The sequence below is a fragment of the Daucus carota genome, chromosome 4, assembly GCF_001625215.2.
Source record: "Daucus carota subsp. sativus chromosome 4, DH1 v3.0, whole genome shotgun sequence".
Lineage (NCBI taxonomy): Eukaryota > Viridiplantae > Streptophyta > Magnoliopsida > Apiales > Apiaceae > Daucus > Daucus carota.
Genome location: NC_030384.2, coordinates 43,238,403 through 43,260,380, shown reverse-complemented (window position 1 = coordinate 43,260,380; position 21,978 = coordinate 43,238,403). Strand labels below are relative to the sequence as shown.

The 21,978-nt window shown below is 33.6% G+C and overlaps 3 protein-coding genes across 4 annotated transcripts; all 3 read left to right on the top strand.

Annotated features, from left to right (window-relative positions):
- Nucleotides 1-2,810: 2,810 nt before the first annotated feature.
- LOC108217950 (uncharacterized) lies at nucleotides 2,811-4,283 on the top strand. 2 transcript variants are annotated; one of them, XM_017390862.2, is made up of 4 exons: nucleotides 2,811-3,303; nucleotides 3,467-3,610; nucleotides 3,722-3,871; nucleotides 4,002-4,283. In XM_017390862.2, the coding sequence occupies exons 1-4, from the start codon at nucleotides 2,917-2,919 to the stop codon at nucleotides 4,071-4,073; spliced, it is 753 nt and encodes a 250-aa protein (XP_017246351.1). In that variant the 5' UTR covers nucleotides 2,811-2,916; the 3' UTR covers nucleotides 4,074-4,283. The 2 variants fall into 2 exon arrangements, with proteins under 2 accessions (XP_017246351.1, XP_017246352.1); XM_017390863.2 differs by having other exon boundaries at nucleotides 2,812-3,303; nucleotides 3,470-3,610.
- A 4,768-nt stretch (nucleotides 4,284-9,051) lies between these two features.
- On the top strand, nucleotides 9,052-10,675 carry LOC108218127 (scopoletin 8-hydroxylase). Its single transcript, XM_017391049.2, has 3 exons — nucleotides 9,052-9,619; nucleotides 9,816-10,155; nucleotides 10,243-10,675. Exons 1-3 carry the CDS (start codon nucleotides 9,117-9,119, stop codon nucleotides 10,498-10,500), a joined length of 1,101 nt encoding a protein of 366 aa, XP_017246538.1. The 5' UTR covers nucleotides 9,052-9,116; the 3' UTR covers nucleotides 10,501-10,675.
- Nucleotides 10,676-19,513: 8,838 nt separating this feature from the next.
- On the top strand, nucleotides 19,514-21,615 carry LOC108217722 (transcription factor JUNGBRUNNEN 1). Its single transcript, XM_017390602.2, has 3 exons — nucleotides 19,514-19,860; nucleotides 20,473-20,789; nucleotides 20,928-21,615. The coding sequence occupies exons 1-3, from the start codon at nucleotides 19,650-19,652 to the stop codon at nucleotides 21,354-21,356; spliced, it is 957 nt and encodes a 318-aa protein (XP_017246091.1). The 5' UTR covers nucleotides 19,514-19,649; the 3' UTR covers nucleotides 21,357-21,615.
- Nucleotides 21,616-21,978: the final 363 nt, after the last annotated feature.

The window sequence follows — 21,978 nt, the reverse complement described above, 5'->3', positions numbered from 1 at the left end:
TCACTTCCCAAATTAGAATAGGTTATAATCAAAAGTAAGATTATATGTTTTAACGGTTTTCACTTCCCAAATTAATTGATTATGACTTCGACTTGAAAAATATTAATGATCATTAATTTGTGAATACATAAGTTTGTTAGCTGATGAATCTCTTTCAGATCTGAATTGTTCATGTTGATCGACGGAGAACTTAACTACATTGGTACAGTCATTCATGCATATCCAAGCACTCCGTCAATATTGAAATATAAGTCTGTTTGATTTTTTGGCAGACATTTCTAAGTCTTTGGGCAGTATCGTTAAACTTATTACTTTTTATATTTTCTTTTTCTAAATTATAATATTAATCTTTGTTGTCTCTTATAATATTGCTGAGTATGTAGTAAATGATTTAATATCACTGTTAACAACACAAATGTTCACAAATATATGAATGTGCAGGAGAATAATGTTATCACTTGCACGCCCTTTGACTGAAGATAATGGAGCAGCAGCATACCGACCTGATAGCATGTTAGAATATCGAAGCTGTTAATCAAAGTTCTGACATATCTATAACAAGGATTTGGAACAAGAAACGACAAACTGTACTATGTTGAACGTACCAAGAATAGAATCAATCCAGATTGGTAATTTTTGTGGAAGAAAAAAGGGCTTGGAAAACATAAAAAATAAAATCTGGATGCAGTGATCTTATGCGCCTTGTGTATCGGATTTTGATTCACTTCCCGCAGGCAACATGCACTAACATGTCCTTGTTCGAACCTGAAACCGCTTGTGAATAGCTCCTTCCACTCAGATTATAGCTAGTTGAATGTATTCTGCTATTTTATCTATCTTTTAGCTCAATCCAGCTTATGATCTATTACACTTTCATCGTAACAGAAAGCTAAATTTGTGAAAGATGCTGAAGTAAGTATTTCTGAAGTCATAATTTCATTTGTAAATAATCTTTAACTGGTTTCTGGCAATGAAATGAAAAGTATACTAATGTTTGCAGCTAGGAACATGTATCCAAGTAATTCTAATTAAAATAAAACCTGAGATGATTCCCTTTGAGTTAGTATATATGTCTATATGATCGACCAATAAAAATGTAGATACATGGGAAGCGAGGTAGCAAGTGGCCTGGCTATAAAAGAAGACAAGTAGAAATTTGGCTGGCTAAGTTTGGTGATGGGATACATTGGAATAGAAAGAAAGAAACCATTGAAGGCACCTGATACTCGGAAGAAGTAGCGTATACAATATCTTATCAACACTCTCTTTAATCTGATTTTTGCATCCCCTTTTCCAGGACAAGCTCAAAAGTTTACCTTGAAGAATACTGATTTTTTCCAGCTTGGCTGGCTACCAAGTACAGATTCTGGCAATTTCTTACACTACATTATTCCCTGTTACTGTGTTCTAATCATGCTTTGAGTACGTTTAGTACTAAGTGTGATGCTTAGTCTGCGATACCTACCATCATTTTAATCAAGAAAACTGATTGGACTTAATACTCATTGTTAATACATGACTGATTACATCATTAAGATCTAATCAGAAGGGTAAGGGGTATATATAATACTTTAATTGTGCATTTAAACGATATGAAGTCTAAAAATCTGGAGTGTGGCCGACACACAGCAACATAAGAAAAGTGTAATTGAGATATAAGTAGATAAGGGTAGAAATTAAGCAGAACTAAGGGGTGAGATTGAGATGAAGGATTAATAAGAAGGTATATATGTTGTACTTTGATGCAAATCTGGTTGCGGCCATGTGCATGTTAGATTCCTCGCCTATGATGCTCTACATTACGTAGGTCAGATTTCTTTGCTGCTGCTTCTGCTTCTGCTACTCCGGCTACAGCTTTAACACTAGGAGAATACTATTCACCTCTTTTCACTTTGAATGATTCTTCCCACTTTCTTCATTTTTCCTAGCTAATTATTATTAGTGCCCCCAATATTGCACTTCATTATAGGCCAAGACATAATCTCTGTTTTTTGCTAATCAGTTTTACAATCTCTGTTCCATTACAGGGGATCTAAATAACACTGCGCTAAGCTTAAGTTTTTCTTTTGTTTTAACATAGTTAATTGCAAAATTACACATTCATGTATTGCCTCTGATCTTGTAGCCTATTTTACATATTAAACAAGGCAGTATAGCCTGCAGATTTCACAAAAGTCCGGAAATTTTTTTATGTAGCATGATCTCAATTATACACAAGCCTGTGAATTGAACTGAGCAAATGCACAGCTAAAGAACTAGTTCAGTTTCAAATATCGAAACACTTGTAATTAGCATCATCTTATTTGAGTACTTCAACTCTTAGAAGAACATCTCAGATTCCATTTCTGACAGATCTAACAATTGTAACTGCTGATCACCTTTCATCAGGGGAATGAATACCCTGTTAGCTGCGCTAAACTGAAATTAACATAAAGTCTTTATTCTTTTAAGATATACGAGTATAATTAAGTTATTCATTTCCTTCTTTGCCTGTTATGCATTCAGCAAGTTACATTCACGTCGAATGCATATCAGAAGTAATTTAGATTAAGGTTTTACTGAAGTTTAGTCGCGCGACACTGACACTGACAATACTACAGTAATCTGTGTCTTTTGTATCAATTTTTATCATTACTGTACAAAATTGTAGACACTGTTTAGTTGACCCACTAGCAAATAAAACCACTTGCGAGAAGACAGTGCATCGAAATTGTCCCTACAAAAACCGCAAAGAATCTTAATTTTGTAGTATTAAAAAAAGGGATAAATTGATGGAAATAAAAGGGAGCGCCAAGTACATGCTATAAATAAACAATGGTGGCATTTACGGCTTAGTGACATTGTACAAAATTACACAAGCAGATCCTTGATAAAAAGGACTGCAATTCACAACAAGTCCAAATATATACTGCTACCATGGCTTTCACTCCTCAGTACTACTCTAACTACAACTTCTCCAATGAATTCTGCGAATTTACTCCAGCCAGTGGCGCGGACGGAGTTGGCCTAGCAATGTGGTGTGAAGAAAACTTGCCCCTGTTTGATAACATGATGAATGGTGTGGGCAATTATATGGTGCCATCGGAATCAGATATGACCTCGTCCTCAATTTCAACTATTTCATTCCCTCAAGAGTACGATAGCACTCAAGCTACTTGGAACATGCAGGCCGCTCATGTGCCTGAGATGAATAATGGATTTGCAGTGGGATATCAGCCGGAGCGCTGTGAATTTGGGGAGGAATGCAGTGGATTTGCTTCTAATTTTTGGCCTGAACAATATTCCACCACCACCAACACCTGGGTATTTAATTACTTAATTCTTTTCAAAATTTTGTTCCCCAATTTCATGCCACTTTGCATATGACTAGTCCTAGATCCGCCCATCACCCATGCATACATAATTTTAAGGAATCAAAATTATACTGTATCATTTCCATACTTAATAATAATATTTTTTTTTTCAGCAGGAAATCAAAGGCGAGCAGGCAGTACAAGAAAGTGAGGAGCCGGCAATGAAAATTGGGAGGTACTCGGTGGAAGAAAGGAAAGACAGAATCTCAAGGTACTTGAAGAAGAGAAATCAAAGGAATTTCAACAAAACTATCAAGGTCCTCAGAAGTCTTTTGATTCAATTAATATTCATATTTCAGATTGATTTTGTGCATAGGATTCAAAGTTATCTTAAATAATATGATTTTCTTGGCGGGATTTGACTACAGTATGCATGTCGGAAAACACTAGCTGATAAGAGAGTTCGAGTTCGTGGAAGATTTGCAAAGAACAATGAAGCTTCATTAGACCAAGATGAAAACGTAATGAAAAACAAGAAGAATTTGCACCAAGATTCATTTAACGCCAACTTTTTTCAGGTATGTGCTTATATCTAGTGAGTAAAAAAAGAAAACACCTGATGTATAAATTATATATTACTTTATTCTGGATAAATCACCATTTTTTTTTAAACTTTGATGCTTATAGTCTTGTGTGACAATATTGCAGATCAAGCATGACGACGATGAGTGGTTAGAGGCAGTGGCAAGCTTCATGTATCTACCATACATCAATGGCTGATGATATGCTATACTATATACTGAGGCCAAATACATATGTAACAATCAACGTAGAGTACTTTTTCTACGTTATAATTCTGGAAATCAGAAAATTGAACCTTACTGCATGCATGAAGCCCGAATAACTTTGAAAGCGGGTTATACTTGTTTGTAAAGTATTATTCTTGTACCAGGATTGATATTAGCAATAAGAAGCCGAATGTTAAACGCACGTGTTTGTTCTTGCTCTCTCTTTCACGTTACTTTATACATATTCATTAACTTCCATGCTCAGTCCTGATTTAAGGAATTGGGTGAGACGGAGGGAGTACTTATTAATCAAGTCATCCGACTTAGAGATTGGTTCTACCTCCCTAGGGCGTACCGGCCTCAGTTCTGTCTCCACGGAATCAAAGAAATGCTAAATCGTACGCCTAAAAGAAAAGCTTGGAGAAGGCAATATGCCTTGTCCTTGGAAGACAAAAGTTGACTATAACACTACACAGACATATACACAGAAATGAAGAAAAGGTTTTGAGTTCTTACACGACAATAATATACATAAGCATACAAGTTAGAGCTGAGAAACAGTGTGATTGAACTGCAAATGATGAATGAGAAAGCTAATTAAATTGAATTAACGGTCATGCTACCTATAGGTAGCTAGTCGGCCCTTATCCTAAATTGAGTGCGTTTCAGTTTCAAACATCTCATGACTTCAATAATTTCCATTTTTCCATCAGTTGATAGCCAGCCACAACGTCAACTCTCATTGCATTATTTCTCAATCTTACAATAAAGCAATCTTACTGCCACCACAGTAAGTCTCCTTCCAATCCGAAGCTTCTGGTTTTATTATTGTAATAAACATGTTGCAAACCTGATTATTTGATACAGGTAAAATTTTGAAGGACTACTTTACTTGAAGTACTAGGTGAAGAACTATATTTCCTCCGACATGTTAACATATATATAAAATATTTTTATGTAAATTATTAATAAATACAAAAATGACATGTTCTGTATGTAAAACATGACAAAACATAAGGCGAACAGAACATGTAAATCGTAAATTAGTACCATATATAAGGGACTTGAGTAACAATACATCCTAGCATGTATAACTGATGAACATATAAGTCGTTAATTAGTACTCTAATGTATATACAGGTGGACTTCACAGAATTAAAAAACATTCATTTATATAATATAGTGATATGAAAATATGAATATCACACTTTAAATGTTTTAAGGTCATTCATTATCTATCAGCAAACGAGCTTCTATATTTTGACGCATGAAAACCATGCGCTAATGACATACTACTTGATACTACTAATTAATGATCTGTTGGAGAAATTACAACCAAGATGAGTTAATTAGCCAATAATTAGTACTAGCAAATAACATGAGTAGAAGCTATAGTGATAGACCTTGAGCATAATACAGTCACTTCAGTCCTAATCAGAACTTGCATGCATGTCCCATGCCAACTCCTTTTGCTTTGCCAAAGTTCTTATATATGCATGGACGTTCGAATTACGCAAGTTTATCAGTCAAATCATTCATTTAGCCAAGAACAAGTAGCTCAAACAGGTCAAAACACATCTTAACAATACTAATCTCCTATAGAAAAAGACAAACATGGCCCTGTTTCACAAAAACTAGTATGTGCCTGGAGTTTTTCTGCAGACTTCGAAATTAATTTCGATGAGAGGTTCAAAAAGATAAAAATAGTTATGATTCTTACAACAAATCAAGCAAGCATTTCACTCTTCACAAAAGAAAGGGGCAGAAAAGGCGAGTCGATTAATTAATAGTTACTATTTCTGGAATAGTTGATGCCAGTGTCTAGCTACCTCTGTTAGGCTGCTTGACCTATAAAGAAGAGTGTTTTCAATGGATTTTCATTGATCATGTTAATTTTTCAAACATGGATACGGCCTTTTTTATGTCCCTTTAATAGTATCAAAACTGGTTATCTGGGAATTATATATTCATTATCTCCTATCCCCCAATAAGTCTAAAGAGATTTTCCACTCGCGATGCTTACAAAGTAAAGTTGATAAGAAGGCATATAAGATAAGATGTAGAAGATCAAGAATTATGTCTTAGAGATTTTCTTTCATGTGTGTTTTTCCTTCATAAAATTTGCTGTGGAATATAATGGGACTACGGTTTTCCCTAGCAGCCATTCTTCCGATCGTAACAAAGCACTTATTAAGTTGAAATGAGTCACGTCAAGTGACTGCAAGACGTACACACATTTACATCACATTAATGTTACTCCCTCCGTTCCATTATAACAGACGTTTTGTTATTTGACACATATACTCCCTCCAGTCCACTATAATAGACGTTTTTATTATTTGACAATATTCTCCCTCCATTCCACTATAACACTACATACCATTCTGCGGAACAGTTGTTCATGTTATCAGATTAGAACACCTTATGTTTTATGGTAAGATATCATAACAATAGATTTGTCCGAACTGATATATATTTATTCAGGCACATTTGATAAAAAGATTGCTAGTGCAATGAACTATCATGAGCCACAAGCTCAACATGAAAAACAACCATTGCCACAACAATTTCAATACTAACGACCTTGCTGTTGCTGCAGGTCCCACGCAGAATCTACATTGGTGAATGGTGGGCTCGAGTTTCTTCAATCTCATTGCATGTAATCATACACACTGCACTGGAATCCAACATTGATAGACAGTCTAATAGCAACTCTTTCAAAGCAGTCATTATCATTCTAATCTTGTCCCCGGCCTCTGCGCATCGAGCTTCGTTTTGGCTAGCTGTAGGATCTCTTCATTTGGACTTGCACCCTGATTGGAAATCGCCCGTTTACTTCACTGTTAGCTTTCAATAATTGTTTCAAGATGGTTCTTTGATCTCTTCAAAAGATAGATAGTGCTTTCGTTAAGTTAAAGCAATGTGCTCAATTTCTTTTGAGCTTCTGCTTTAATACCGCTATTCCTGACCTGTGTTCATACCTTGATACATCGGATATTTCTTGTTGTGCTCCAAATAGAACGGATTAAAATTTTCACGAAAAAACATATATTGACCTCCAATAAGGAATACCAGAGCTCAACCACAGCACCAACACCTTGTTGGTAGCTAATGATTTAGTTAACATGATGGAGGACCTTGTACTGATTATAATACAAGGGTCTAGGTGCCTGAAAATTGATTGTTAAAACAAACTATTCACCCTATTTCATAGCGAAATGCATTTATACTAGATTTTTTATGAATGTGTGGGGGTTGATGAGTTTATCCGCAGTTTAGACTTTAGACACTGGTGTTTTCGTCTTTGTGGCTTATAAATTATTGTTGACATTCATTTTTTTCCCATAATAAAATGTTGTGTATATATGTTACATTTATCTGAATTATGATAAGGAAAAATATCTAAACTGTAATAAATTTTACGTAATGGTGATATCTCTCCGGTGAAGGTGTTGGTTATTTTTTTTTTCCCGCGTCCCAACTATGTTCCAACTTCCAAGTGATATAAGTTAGTTAGATTTTGGATACAAGATGTTGTAGCTTTCTTAATTTAATTTTCTTTAAAAAAATTAAGTAAAAGTTTCATAAAATTTTATTTAGAATAAAAAAATTGAAAAGGAAAATTATATAATGTCCAAAGTCAATAAGCTCTGGGATGGATGGAGTAACTCAGCTTAACTTTGCTCGAAAATAGAACCTGTATAACCCAATGGAACTATGGAAGTGCTAAAATTGTAGACAGCTTCTGAAATGCTGAAATTCTGTGTAGCGGGGTCTGAAATCCTGAGGAGGCAGATGAATGTGTAGATTCTGTAATTGCTCTGAGTATTTCGGTTATAACGCCCCGCTTGAAGCCTATACCCTCTTGGGCTTTTTTTAGTTTCCTTTACTTCGGGTCTGAAAATATAAAAATATCCGTTACATGGGTTTAATGTAAATTTTGTTTTGGGCTATTTTGGGCCTAAAAGATACGGGCAGTTTTAGGGCTTCTATGATGAACTTGTTCTTACTTACCTTCTGATTCTCAGTTCAAAAAAAAATGAAATACTGTACATCTTGCTCCTTATTTTTTGAGAAAGAAATTGCTGAAAAATCCCCTCCAGGTGTTAAAAAATAGATCACATATGTCCATCTTGAGATAATCGGTGACTCGTGTTCATGTTATACTGTGAGAATATTGAAAGAGACGAGAGTGAATTTGATACCTTCATCAAACTTGTTTCTGATGTCATGTTGATAACTAATACATCTAAAATATTAACATTTGATAGAAAGATCCCAAATAAAAATATATAATTTAATTAAAAAATATATGCTATTATAAAAATTTAAATCACTATAATTTATAGAAACCAGGGAGCTCTCAAATAACTCTGATTAATTTTGTAGCCAAACTAAAATAAATCATGGATGCCACGTTCGGCATTAGCTCGATTTGAATTATGCTTCGTGACGTTTGCCTAACGTCACAGAGCGATTAGTAAAGTTTAGCCTTTAAGGTGGTCTGAACTCTGAAGTATGGAGGATCGACTTTCCCCAGCCTATACAAAGCGGTAGAAGAGAGTAAATTCCATTTCCAAAGCCATGATAGTCAAAACACATTTTCCATTCCATACCTCTATTCTTGTATTCTCTGGAGTAATATGATTACACTTGACTTTCACTATAACTGCGAGAAATAAAGTAGGCTTCTTTCACTAGAACTAGAGCGTGTAAGATTAGCAAATCTATTCCGTAATGGCAACAACACATTTTCCATTCGTTAGATTATTTGGAATTCAATTAGCCCGTCACTTTGGATTAGGCCTATCATCACTAGCGTCTACCCAGGACTTATATTTGACGGTATCACACCAGGACCAAGTCTACCGATGACACTTCCAGATATGAAATCTCGTATTCTCATGGCGCCTGATAATAACTATAAATAAACGAAACCGTAACGATAAATTCTCACATTGCATCACAACTCGATAAACAAAACACTTCGGTACTTACAAGTTAAGAAACAAACTAAATTCTTCATTGTTCGCAAATGGCTCCGAGTTTTGATAATGCAACTTCGATGTTCAACTTTGTTGTCCGCCAAGGCAATGGTGTCAAAGGCCTTGTTGATTCAGGCGTGTCCAAGGTGCCTGAACGATACATTCAGTCACCAAGCGAGCGAATACTGAAACCTGATAGATATCAGGCGTCTCAGCATTTGCCTATTGATTTATCGAAACTTGATGGACCTGAACATGACAAAGTGGTGCATGATATTGCGGTTGCAGCTGAGACACTAGGCTTCTTTCAAGTTGTCAACCATGGTGTGCCCTTGGAATTATTACAGGCGCTCAAAGATGCGGCTCACAAGTTTTTTGAGCAACCGGCTGAGAAGAAAGCGGTGTATCTTAAAGGAGTGAGTCCTAGCCCGTATGTCAAGTACGGGACTAGTTTTGTCCCTGAGAAAGAGAAGGCTTTGGAGTGGAAAGATTATGTTAGCATGGTTTATACTAATGATGAAGATGCCCATCGATTTTGGCCTCATGATTGTAGGTAATTATTTCCGAATTTTGGCCTCAAGATTACATTCCTCGTTTGGTTGAATGTAACCCACACGTCACTTCTACTTCCTTGTAACTGACTTGAGTTACAGTGTTTGGTTTCACAAATTTTAATTTAAACTATGTAACGCACACTCCGTAGGCACCTAGTTTCCTTGATGCTAATAGGTAAATTCATGTATTTTCAGGGAAGCGGCCCTTGAATACTTGAAGACGTCGACGAATATGGTGAAAACGATATTGAGAATTCTGTTTGAAAACCTTGGGGTCACGCTACAGGACTCTAAAATAGATGGACTCACGGGGCTGAAAATGGTGAACATGAATTATTATCCTGCATGCCCTGACCCTGATCTAACTGTGGGAGTGGGGCGTCACTCGGATGTTGGATTGTTGACAGTGCTCCTGCAAGATGGAATTGGAGGTTTATATGTTAGACGCGAAGGAGCTACAAACTGTGACGATGCCTGGTTGGAGATTCCTCCCGTCTCTGGTGCTTTAGTCATCAATGTTGGCGATGCATTACAGGTTAGGACCTCAATTAAACAATGTCCTGCTCAACGTAAATTTTCAGGCATAATTTTTGTTCTTGATTGTGTGTTCTATTTTGGTCAGATCTTAAGCAACGGAAAGTATTTAAGCGCTGAGCACAGAGTGCGCACTGCAGGCCAGCAATCAAGAGTTTCGATCCCCATCTTTATTACGCCTAAATTGGATGAGAATATAGGGCCATTGCCAGAATTGGTGGAGCATCACGGGGTAGCTTATTACAAAGATGTGCTCTTTGGAGATTACATGACCAACTTCTTTGGCAAGGCTCATGAAGGAAAGAAGTCCCTTGAGTTCGTTCAGAAGAGCAATCCTGCAGTTTAAGGATGTTTCGTCATGTTCACTTGTTACTGATTATTATATGTACTTTTACCTAATCGAACCACAATATAAAAGTTGAATAACGCTTTAGGTAGAAAAATTAGGAAGATATTATATGAGATGCAGGAGTGTGATTGTCTGATCCATCAATTATATAATTTATTTATTATTTAGTGAACTCCAAAGTCATTTTTTTCTTTAATTATTGCCAGTTAATTCACATTATATACGAAAAGATCAGCTACAAAGAGAGTAAGAAATTTCTCTATGGACGAGAAAAACATGCTACAGCAGAAATTTATCTGAGGTTGCTATATAAATTTTCCTTTAGTTGCTTATGTTTTCGGCGCCCAGTAACTATTACAGTATGCATTATGTTCGTGCACTTGCAATGTCTGGTTTTTAAGTAGTAAATCAAATGATCAAGAAAGTGTCTCCATTAGTTGACATTCCAATATTATGGGACGGAGAGAGTATTAATCGTCTGCCGGTGTGTATTAGCAAAAAAAATGTTGTTTTTTTTTCTGTTTTAGTCAGTGTCTACGAGGGTGTTGATGTCTGAGGCAGGTAGGGTCTGTCCTTCCCGGAGTATGGCATCTAAACAATATTTGCTTATGAGAAAATAAATAATCTGGTTTTTATTCGATATACAAGTGTTTTCATAAGGTGAAAGTGCAGGAAAAATGTTCGATTTCTTAGTGTCTGCTAAATCATCTGGCAGAACGTATGAAAGCTTCGCAAGTGTTCAAACAAGACTGCATGTTTTCATATTTTTGGTGCTTCCGAGTTCTGAGCATGTTAGGTGCTCATGTTTTCCGAGTCCTGGCTATAAATTACGATACTCCTATATATATTACTCCTTCCGTGATTTTGATTTTTTCCACCTATTTTAAAGTGTAAAAAAACATATTTCTGAATATTAATTTTCAAATTACTTTTATGAATAAAAATATAAATATTAAATTTTTATTTAGAATTTTTTTTTTGAAAAATAATGAATAAAAATGTGTTCTTCTCCAAAATACGTGTAAATCATGAAAAATTAAGATAATTTTTATTTTAAAATAGAGGGAGTATAAATATATTAACGAGACACAATATTGCTGAGCCGAGTTCCACAAGATTTGCATGACGAGTTGACTGCAGCCATACTATTCTTCTGCAACTCAACCAACAAAATTCAACTTTTGTATGTGCTTGAGATGTGTTGGTCAAAATTGACTTAAAATGAACATGACAAGTTTGAAGCCATTCTTATCTAGGGCTGTAAAATGATCCGGGTGATCCCGGGTACCCCTCTGCTCAAGTACCGGATCATATTATTTTTAGCTTGTCCAGATTTGGGTCCGGGATCGTTTTATTCGGATCTAAACTGATCCCGGGTATTTGAGATTCGGATCTGAACCGGATATGATCCAGTATCGTATTTTCTATTTTTTAACCGGGTAGTTTATGATCCATCGAATATGAGCCGGATATGATCCACTAACACTAAGTATCATTATTATTTCATTTGTTCAAATAACTATCATTAGTCTAAGTAAACATAATATTATAAAGTATAATAATTTTAAATTAAAACTTATAGTTATATATTGATATATATCATTTATTAAATATATATGAAGATAATAAGTATGATCACATTAAATAAATCATATTTTATGAAGATATAAACTTAAATAAGATATTAAAATTTTATAAAATGATAACTATTTACTTGCAAATATGATGGTGTTAAAATATAATATGTATATGAGTTTGAATCGAATATGAACCGCGGATCATATTCGGTTATTCGGGTAGGATCATATTATGAAAAGTTATATGAGCCCGAATCTGAGCGGGTATAGGTGTGCTCGTATCCGGGATCATATATTATACGAGCTTAATTTTTCCGCCAGATTTGGATCGTTTTCAAAACGAATATGAGACATGTATCATATTTTCGAGCCGGATATGAGCCGAGACACCGGATAGTCCGTATCGATTTACAGCCCTATTCTTATCTTCCTAGTAGGAAAATTGTACCGCAAAGTTTGACCTTCGAACAGTGCAAAAGAGATACTGTATCAACCAAACATATAGCTAGGTCTCAGATTTCAAACGAGTTGATATAAAGTAAAATTTAAATTAATATTCCTAATATTTTCTTTCTTATTTATTGTTTTCGTAATCAAACTGATATATATGGTACTCGAAAAGGATTTGTGAGCTAACTATTAATATTTTTCTTGTCCAAAAGAATAACGTTTTTAAATGATATGACATTGGCTGACCGACATTTTTCAAGGAATCTAGTGATTAGCGTAAATTCCAAACACATAAAATAATTATGATGGCATGATTATCATCTCTCGATACAATGTTATTTACGAGTATGTAGATTTTAAACAAAAAAATTAAGACCTTTTGGCGGCCACTTCGGAATACTTAATTCGACATAATCTTTACTATATAATTAATTATTTAAATTTTTTGTCAATAAATAATTCTGTCTGTTTTATGATGGTAGGTTAACGCACAAATATTATGTTAATTTTAATTTGTACCTTAATTAAACACATATAAATAAGGATAAAATTATGTGTTCTAAATTAAGATTTGGGATAAGTTATTTTTTTTTTTTTTGAAGAAAGATTTGGGATAAGTTTTTGAAATATGTTTTGAAAACCTTGCCTTTTTGAAGAAACACTGTCAATCATGTTTGCAGATTCAAACATCATTCAAAGCTATCCTTCGACTTTTCATCAAGAAAAATCTATACGCCAAAAGTAGCTCGGGCCCGAAGTCCCGAACGGTTGAGTTTACTACGAATAACCGACTAAAGTCTCACTTGCGTTTTCAGTTATATTAACTATTTTAATTTCTTTTTAACAAATGTATACTGTCTAATTTTTGTAAAAAGTTTAAAATTAAATTATGAAATTCTATTTTTTATACACTTTAAAATGCGTGAAAAAATTGTAAAAAAAATGATGGGACAGAGCATATAACCTTTTCTCCGAGCATGCGCTTACTATGCACAGATTAATACTTCCTTCGTTTCACTCATTTTTATACAGTTTTTTTATTTAACATATATTTTAAGACTTCTATGTGATATAATTTTGTAATTTATTTTTCAGGATTTTGTATTTCAGAAAACAAATTTAAATATTTAATTTTTATTTAATTTATAAAATCATATTTTTAAAAGAAAACTTAAAATATATACATAAACCATCATCCTCGATACAAGGGAACTGATTGGAGTAATAGTCAGCTTCCACGGATATTTGATATTGTCCAGTGTACCTTGACTCAAGACTTTGATCGAGTCTTGTGAATCATGATACATCACTTTTCAATTTATTATATTATATCTCCATCACTCTTGCTTACTTTTCGAGCTGCCTGTCCTCTTCTGGTTGAATTATCTTTGCTTCTGATGAAGGCAGATAGAAAAAGTCTTGTCACGTGGTGGGAAATCTTTGTCATACCATACATATCCGATCTCTCTTCGTGTATTGTTAGGCGGTCTGCTCAAATTTAAAATGCTGGAGAGATTTAATGGATCATATTATAGTTTCATATTTTTGTTTAAAATTTATTTTTAACTTGCAAATGCTGAAAAGATCAGGACTCGAAAGTTTATTTCAATGTTGAAAGTGATGAATGAATCATGGACTTTCATTTTTTTTCTATAGGGCGCACACTCATTTTTTTAACATAATTTTCTTTTCATATTTATAATTACATATGAGAATATCGAGATTCGAAAGTCTCGCACACTTGAATCTAGATCCTAAATTCTAATACTGTGTCTGCGAGTAGATGCAACTATTTGCAATTCAGTTAATTGATCCCACAAATATTGCAATTATGATTGAGTATGGTTGCACGTTGTTACATATTGTATTTTTACAAATATTTTCAAAATTTTGATATTTTTATAAAATATTTGAAAAAAATATTTTTATTTTTGGAAAAAAAATTTGATCTTGGATATTTATGAGAAACTCCTATATTTATTCACAAACCAAAACAAATAAGTCTAGGAAAAATTATCAGACTTCCCTCTTTTTCACGCTCCTCCCACCATTTTTTGTATTATTTCTTTTCTAATGATATTTTTAAAATTTAATCAACGAGATATATAGAAAATACAAATATAAATATTTGTTGAATTGTCATTAACTACGGTTTTCTAATTTTTAAGAATACTTTTCATGTTATTATGAATTATTATAATATCGTTAGAGATGTTGTGTTTTATTTTCATTAAATTGTTTTTAAATTTAACTATGCTGTCGGAATTGTTACTTATCTTTACGAAAAAGAAGATTTAACACAGCTTCTGCTTTTTATATTCTCGGACTTTCGAGACACACAAGACTTGGGAGTCGGGACCAACCATATTCAATTATCGATCATGGTGGATGCCCAAGGCCAATCGGAAGAATAAGTCCATAACATTACTTCCATAAGAATTCCATATCCTTTGCCAAACCACTCAATGCACTTTCGAAGAATAATATTCGCAATGCTAATGTGTGTTATCAATGGTCTAGTTCTATTTCGAAGATTAAGCGCGTGTTGTGATTAGCTACTTCCCTTTTTTTTTAACTTTTGTATAAATAAATAGAAATACTTATAAAAATTTAAAATTTGTTAAATTTTAATTTCAAAATTTCAACTTTTTTTCTAAATATTTTATTAACTTATTTACTTTTCATTTAATCATTTTTACTCTTCTATTTTAATTTAAACAAGAAATCACTTTTTTTAAATTAAGTAAAGAAACCCCTAACTTTGCATTCAAGCTTTTGCTACTTATAGTAAAGGCACAAGTGGGACCTTTATTATCGATTTGGTAATGGGCCATTTGTTAAACGACTTGGTCATGGAGTCGAGAAATAAATTCATATAACTTCAATTCGGAAAAGAAAGAACGAAAGAAATAAGTTCATATATTTTGCAGAATTTATTTTGTAAGATTTTAAATGAATATTACGTCAGTTAAGCAATAATAATTACATTGACTTGATTTCAAGTGGTAACAAATATTCTGCTTTAAGAAGTTCATTTTCTAAATTGAAGTGTAAAATAAAATTTGTTTCAAACATTTTCTTAGTTTATGCAAAATAATTTGAATATACAAATTTATACAAGGAAACAAAATTTTAACAAGAAGATTAAGAACATATACTAATTTTAGAATTTAGTTAAATAACATAGAAGTAAATTCATATTTTGACATCCATCATTTTTTTCATATTTTGACATGTTATGTAATTAAAAACATTTCGTATGAACAATTAAACACGAATAAATCAGTGTTTAAGATAATAAACTAAAACGTAGAAATGTAATATCAGCAATAATGTAGGGTTAATGCACATTTCACTAATCACTCCCCCGAAGGATGTGGTCTTCCTGTGAATACTGGTCAACTATTTTGCCCTGAGGGGCGAGGAGCATACCATCCATGAGATCAACATGTCGTCAGCATATGCAGGAACAGAATAACAATGGCCGGAAAATGGGTTATTAATTTATTATAGGGAATTTATCAAATATACTACTTTTTAGGATATTATTTGTAAAAATACCATCTTCCTAAATTAATTGCATATTTACTAAACTAAGTTTCTAAATTGCAAAAATACTACCCCTCCCTCTGCAACTAAATGCAACTTCATATGCAACTGAATGCCTGATTTCAAGTTCCACTTTTCAAATGTCATTTTCGACCAGATTTTCAGAATATATATATATATATATATATATATATATATATATATATATATATATATATGCACTTGCTCAAATGAGAACTTTCTTAAAATGAGAACCGTGAGAACTTTTCTAATTTATCAATATCTCATTCATTTGAAGGGCCCCGCCAGGGGCATCTTCACAAAAAATGTATATAATTAAGGTCTCCACCTAGCTAGCCGAAAAAAAAAATTAGAAAAAAAAAAAAACACTGATGACGTGGCGGTGGACTTTTTTTTTTTGAATTTTTTTTTTTGACTAGTTAGGGAGAGACTAGTTTTATATACACTTTTTATATTGGGTACCCACTAGTTTGATGTTTAGATTAGTCAAAATATGATAAATTAAGGAAGTTCTCACGGTTCTCATTTTAAGAAGTTCTCAGTGGAGTAACCCTATATATATATATATATATATATATATATATATATATATATATATATAGATAGATTCCAATGATGAGGTCGAAAATGACATTTGGAGATTGGAACTTGAAATCAGGCATTTAGTTGCATTCAGTTGCATTTGGTTGCATTCAGTTGATTCTATTTTGATCTAATGGCCCCGCCAGGGGCACCCATACATCAGTTGTAATTTACAGTTTTCAGTTGCATTTAGTTGCTTATGAGATTGCATATTCAGTTGAATATTGCCCCTGCGGGGCCTGCAACCCAAATCCACCACAATATCATCCCACCCTAAAAAAAATCAGTTGCTTATGAGGTTGCATTCAGTTGATTCTATTTTGATTTAATGGCCCCGCCAGGGGCACCCATACATCAATTGTAACTTACAGTTTTCAGTTGCATATGAGATTGCATTCAACCATATGCAACTGAATGCAACTGCAACTCCTGATTTCAAGTTTCAGTTCTCAAATGTCATTTTCGACCTCATCCTTGGAATCCATATATATATATATATATGGATTCCAAGGATGAGGTCGAAAATGACATTTGAGAACTGAAACTTGAAATCAGACATTCAGTTGCATGTGGTTGCATTCAGTTGCAGAACGGAGGGGTAGTATTTTTGCAATTTAGAAACTTAGTGTAGTAAAACTGCAAATAGCTATTCTTGAGAAAAGTAAATTTGCAAAAATTTACTTTTTCCTATATATTTATGAAAAAACCCCTTTATTATAAGGTTTTACTTTTATATTGAAATTAAGATTTATATCTTTTAAAATAAGTAATTAGAGATGTTCAGTATTTATTTAATAAAAATAAGTACTTATTTATATAAAATAATATTTAATTTGTTGTCTTTTATTTTTATTATATATTTTATCAAGATTAATTACATTATATAGTTTATATATATGTTGAAACCAGTCCATACTCAACATAATATGAGAGCCAGGACCGAGTTATCAAGTTCGACTCTCCGTAATGTCAATGTTCTTATAATTTTATATAAACAAGTGGATTGTCCTAAAGATTGGCGCCGAATATACGTTTTGAATCAAATTAATACCATTGTTAATTACAAAATTTATTGCAATTTCGGAGGCTAATTATTACTAATCCCTCTTAGAATGTATATTATCTTATATAATATTTAATTTAATATTAAAATCTGTCAAATTAACTAAACGATGTTATTAATATTATATTTAACTCGTAAAATTATGCGTTATATACTTGAACATAAAATATTAGCCGGTGGCTAATGACATGGTCAAAAGATTTTACTCATCTAGAGGATTTCTGCTCGGAATAAATCTGAGTGGTTGAAAACTGGTATTTTCAAATCATATCTCTACAAGTTCTTTGGATTGTTTCCTCAGATCAGTCAAGGATCCTAGGTATTTTATAATTGATTTTGACATATAATGTAGAATTTCAGTGACATATTTTAAGCCAAGCAGCCGTATAGTTTCAACGTATATCATTCTTCATAGTATTTTTGGTTTTAGTGCGCTTTCTATGTATAGGAATAATTTAAAAATAAACTAAAAACACACTCCCGTTTCTAATCGTTGATGTCGGGATCTGACAATATAAAACTATGCTAGATTATGAGAATATGTTATGTTTGTTGATTATCCTGACTCGTGTAGAGATTCCATGGTCAAAATATAATATGACTTTGTAAGCGGTTCTTCATTCATCAGATTTCAGAAAAAATATTATTTTAATGAATATGAAATTAGAAGTTAGATTTGTGATAAATTGGAGTTATATCTCACCCCTAATGAGCTCGATAAAAAAAAATAGAATATTCATCAAAAGATTTGTTAATCAACTTCATTAGAAATTCCCTTACCTTTGAATATAATATAATCCTGATAAAACTCCCGGACTGTCCCGACATTCAAAGTTTGTAACTTAACAAGTACCGCAGGCGGCTTCAACAGATCAGTTCGCTGGCGTAGCTAGTTATTTAAAGTAAAATGTCAAAATGATTGGCGCTGAACTGCAGTGAGCACCGGATGGTAATTAATTAGCACGAGTGAAGCACCTGGTATCTAGCACGACGCAAGGAAAACACTGCTGCACATTAACGCAAAATGCTATTTTCTATGACAAGCTTGTAATAAACATATAGATACTGTGGCCATATTGTATATCTATATGTATTTATGTTTTTCAAAGAACTCTTGAATTAATCCAGAGGAGCTGGTTTGCATGCATGGTTGCATGTGCACATCTCACTGCTAATTCTTCCGATTTCAATAATTTAGTGGCGGCAATTGTGTGAGCAGACATTCATTACTCATATGCATTTATTTTTTCTGGTGACAACTAACCAAACTAGCAGCCCTGCCTACAACTTAACCTAATAGTAATATTTATTTTCCGTGATTAGTGGCTTTCAAATGATTCAACGCCTAATCAACTGCATTTTTATTGTTATTTCGACGATATTAAAAAAATAATTTTTATTTTTTGATTGTAGTTTCCATCACCCTAATTCCCAGGTTGAGTAATTCCCGATATTTATCTTATATTTAACAAATAATAAAACTGTTGATATAAATCCTAGTGGCGCTAGTGGTCAGAAATAGCTGCTTCTGATATACTGTGATACTGATGACGAGATGAAGTTAATTTATTGATGGTGTAAATTGAGATTAAAAGTCTCCAGGTAGCGCTAGATTACTTGTGATGAGGCTACAAAAGACAGACGACTTCTTCTCGTTTCTATTGTGTGGGTCATGATTCATGAAAGCAACATAGTCAAAACCCTGACTTGACCAAGCTTATAATTGGTACTTCTGTGTGGCAGCCTAAATTTTTAACATTATATTCAAACAAGCCCTTTTCAACTTCCCAACATATATACATTTCAAACCAGAAGCTTTCTTCCACTCCAAAACTACCTAGCTAGACTGATCACATGTAGAGAGCAAACATACTGTTCACACGGATAAATTTTGTAATCACAAGATGAACGGCAGAAGAATGGATATCACTGGCAACCGGAATCAGGGTGATGTCGAAGACGAGGATGATGCACCGCTTCCAGGGTTTCGATTTCATCCCACTGATGAAGAGCTGGTAGATTTTTATCTGCGGCGCAAGGTTGAGAAGAAGCCTCTCAGTATTGAGCTCATCAAACATATTGATATCTACAAATACGATCCCTGGGATCTTCCAAGTAGGTTTTCTATTTTATGTTTAACTATAACTGTATCATTTCATTCATTTAGACAGTAGAATTTAGTAACGAGCTTTTGTTTTCATGCATAATAAACTAGCTATGTGTTATTACAAGTTCGTGTCCAGATCGACGCATATCGAATCCATAGAGTTTATATATGAACAAGTACTGACGTTGATTTACCTCGATTAATTTACACACTGATAAAAGTACTGGTTTTGAAGGGGGGAAAAAGTTCTGAGCTAGTAATTAATTCTCTATAATTAAAGATGTTTTAAAGCCAAATCAAGAGGATATTAGACTTTTTAGTTTGGTGGAACCAGTGTGTTCAAGATATGCTTTTCATTATTATGAATGCTTAAGTAATTATATAGAGATTTCGGTTAAGTCACCATACGAATTAAAGTCTTGTGTTGTTGTACCTGTACAGTTAAGTGGTTAGTCTCCACCTACATCTTAATTAGATTCATGGATGAGATCTATGGGCATCTATATACAAATAATACTCTTCTAGCATTACAGCTTTACTTTACATGTGATTTTATGTATTGGAAGGGATCAGCCGAGAAATTGTATCTGATGATTTATACTGCCTTGTTGAATTTGCAGAAGGGAGTAATGTGGGAGATAAAGAATGGTATTTCTTCTGTAGAAGAGGCAGAAAGTATAGGAATAGCATAAGACCCAACAGGGTCACCAGCTCTGGGTTCTGGAAAGCTACTGGCATTGACAGACCAATTTACTCTGAAAGCCGCCGTGATCAGTGTGTTGGATTGAAGAAATCTCTGGTTTATTATCGCGGTAGTGCAGGAAAAGGCACCAAAACTGATTGGATGATGCATGAGTTTCGCCTCCCCCCTCCGGATTATCAGCCAAACAAAAATACCTCCAAAATCATCCAAATCAACGATGCATTTCAGGAAGCGGTAAGATAATTAAACTATGCACACTTGATAGTATATTGTAACAATATTCGTATTCATCTTGATAACATTCATATATATGCGGAACTAATTAGCTGTGGATATTGTGCTTAATATATATAATTTTGTTTTAATTTTCAGGAAGTATGGACACTCTGTCGGATTCTAAAGAGAAATACATCTCATAAAAAGAATTTACCGGATTGGAGGGATCAGATAACTTCTAGTAAGAAAAAATATAATCCATTAATTGATGCAAGCTCCAAAACATGCAGCGGTGAATCTGACAATCTACAAGGTTTCAGTATCAGCTTCCAGCAGACTCCTAAACTTATCGATCAGCATATCAGGGAGGAGAAGCCAGTTGTCTTTCCAAATAACCATGTCACGGATTTGAGCCATTTGGTTATGGCACCTGTCACAAACTCTATGTATCAAGAAGCTCCATCAAGTGTTGTAACATCATACTCCAACTTTTCGAGCCCGGAGATGAATGAATTTGTGAAATATGGAGATTGGGAAGAGCTCAGGTCTTTTGTGGAATTTGCTGGTGATCAGTGTATGATATAATCAAAAAATTACTACCTTAGCTTTAGGCTCTCATCTTCTTTTTCTACTGGTGTGTATCTTCGTCTTTCGTATACATTCAGAGTCCTAATGTTGAAGAGAAGTAGTTGCAGCTAGCTTGCTGTTATATACACAGTGCATGTGTAGTGTGTACTGTACTCTAATTTATGTGTTGTATACTTGTATATATGTTTTATGATGATGATTGCCTAGCTTGTTTATCTGACTTTTGATGCAATAATATACTGAGCGTTTCTGGTAATATTCGGCCCTTGGTTATTCTGGTTTAGTCCTTGATCATATCTACAAGATTATTGTTATAGCTGTGGCCAGAGAAATATACAGCCATATGACGGCAATTTGAACAAATTCGCTAAATATTTGTTTTAGTCAAACTCTACTTTGATTGTGCTTGTGACCGCGACCAGAAATCTAAGCATGAGTTTTTAAAAAATAATTGTAAATTATAATTGCAAATGAAGTAAAACAAATTTAAATTATATTAACACATATGTATTAATTAAATTATGATTAATATTAATTTGTAATAATTTGATTAGATATATTTACTAATCCTAAATTACCCATTTCAATTGCATAATAGTTTGTTTTGATATTTTTGATC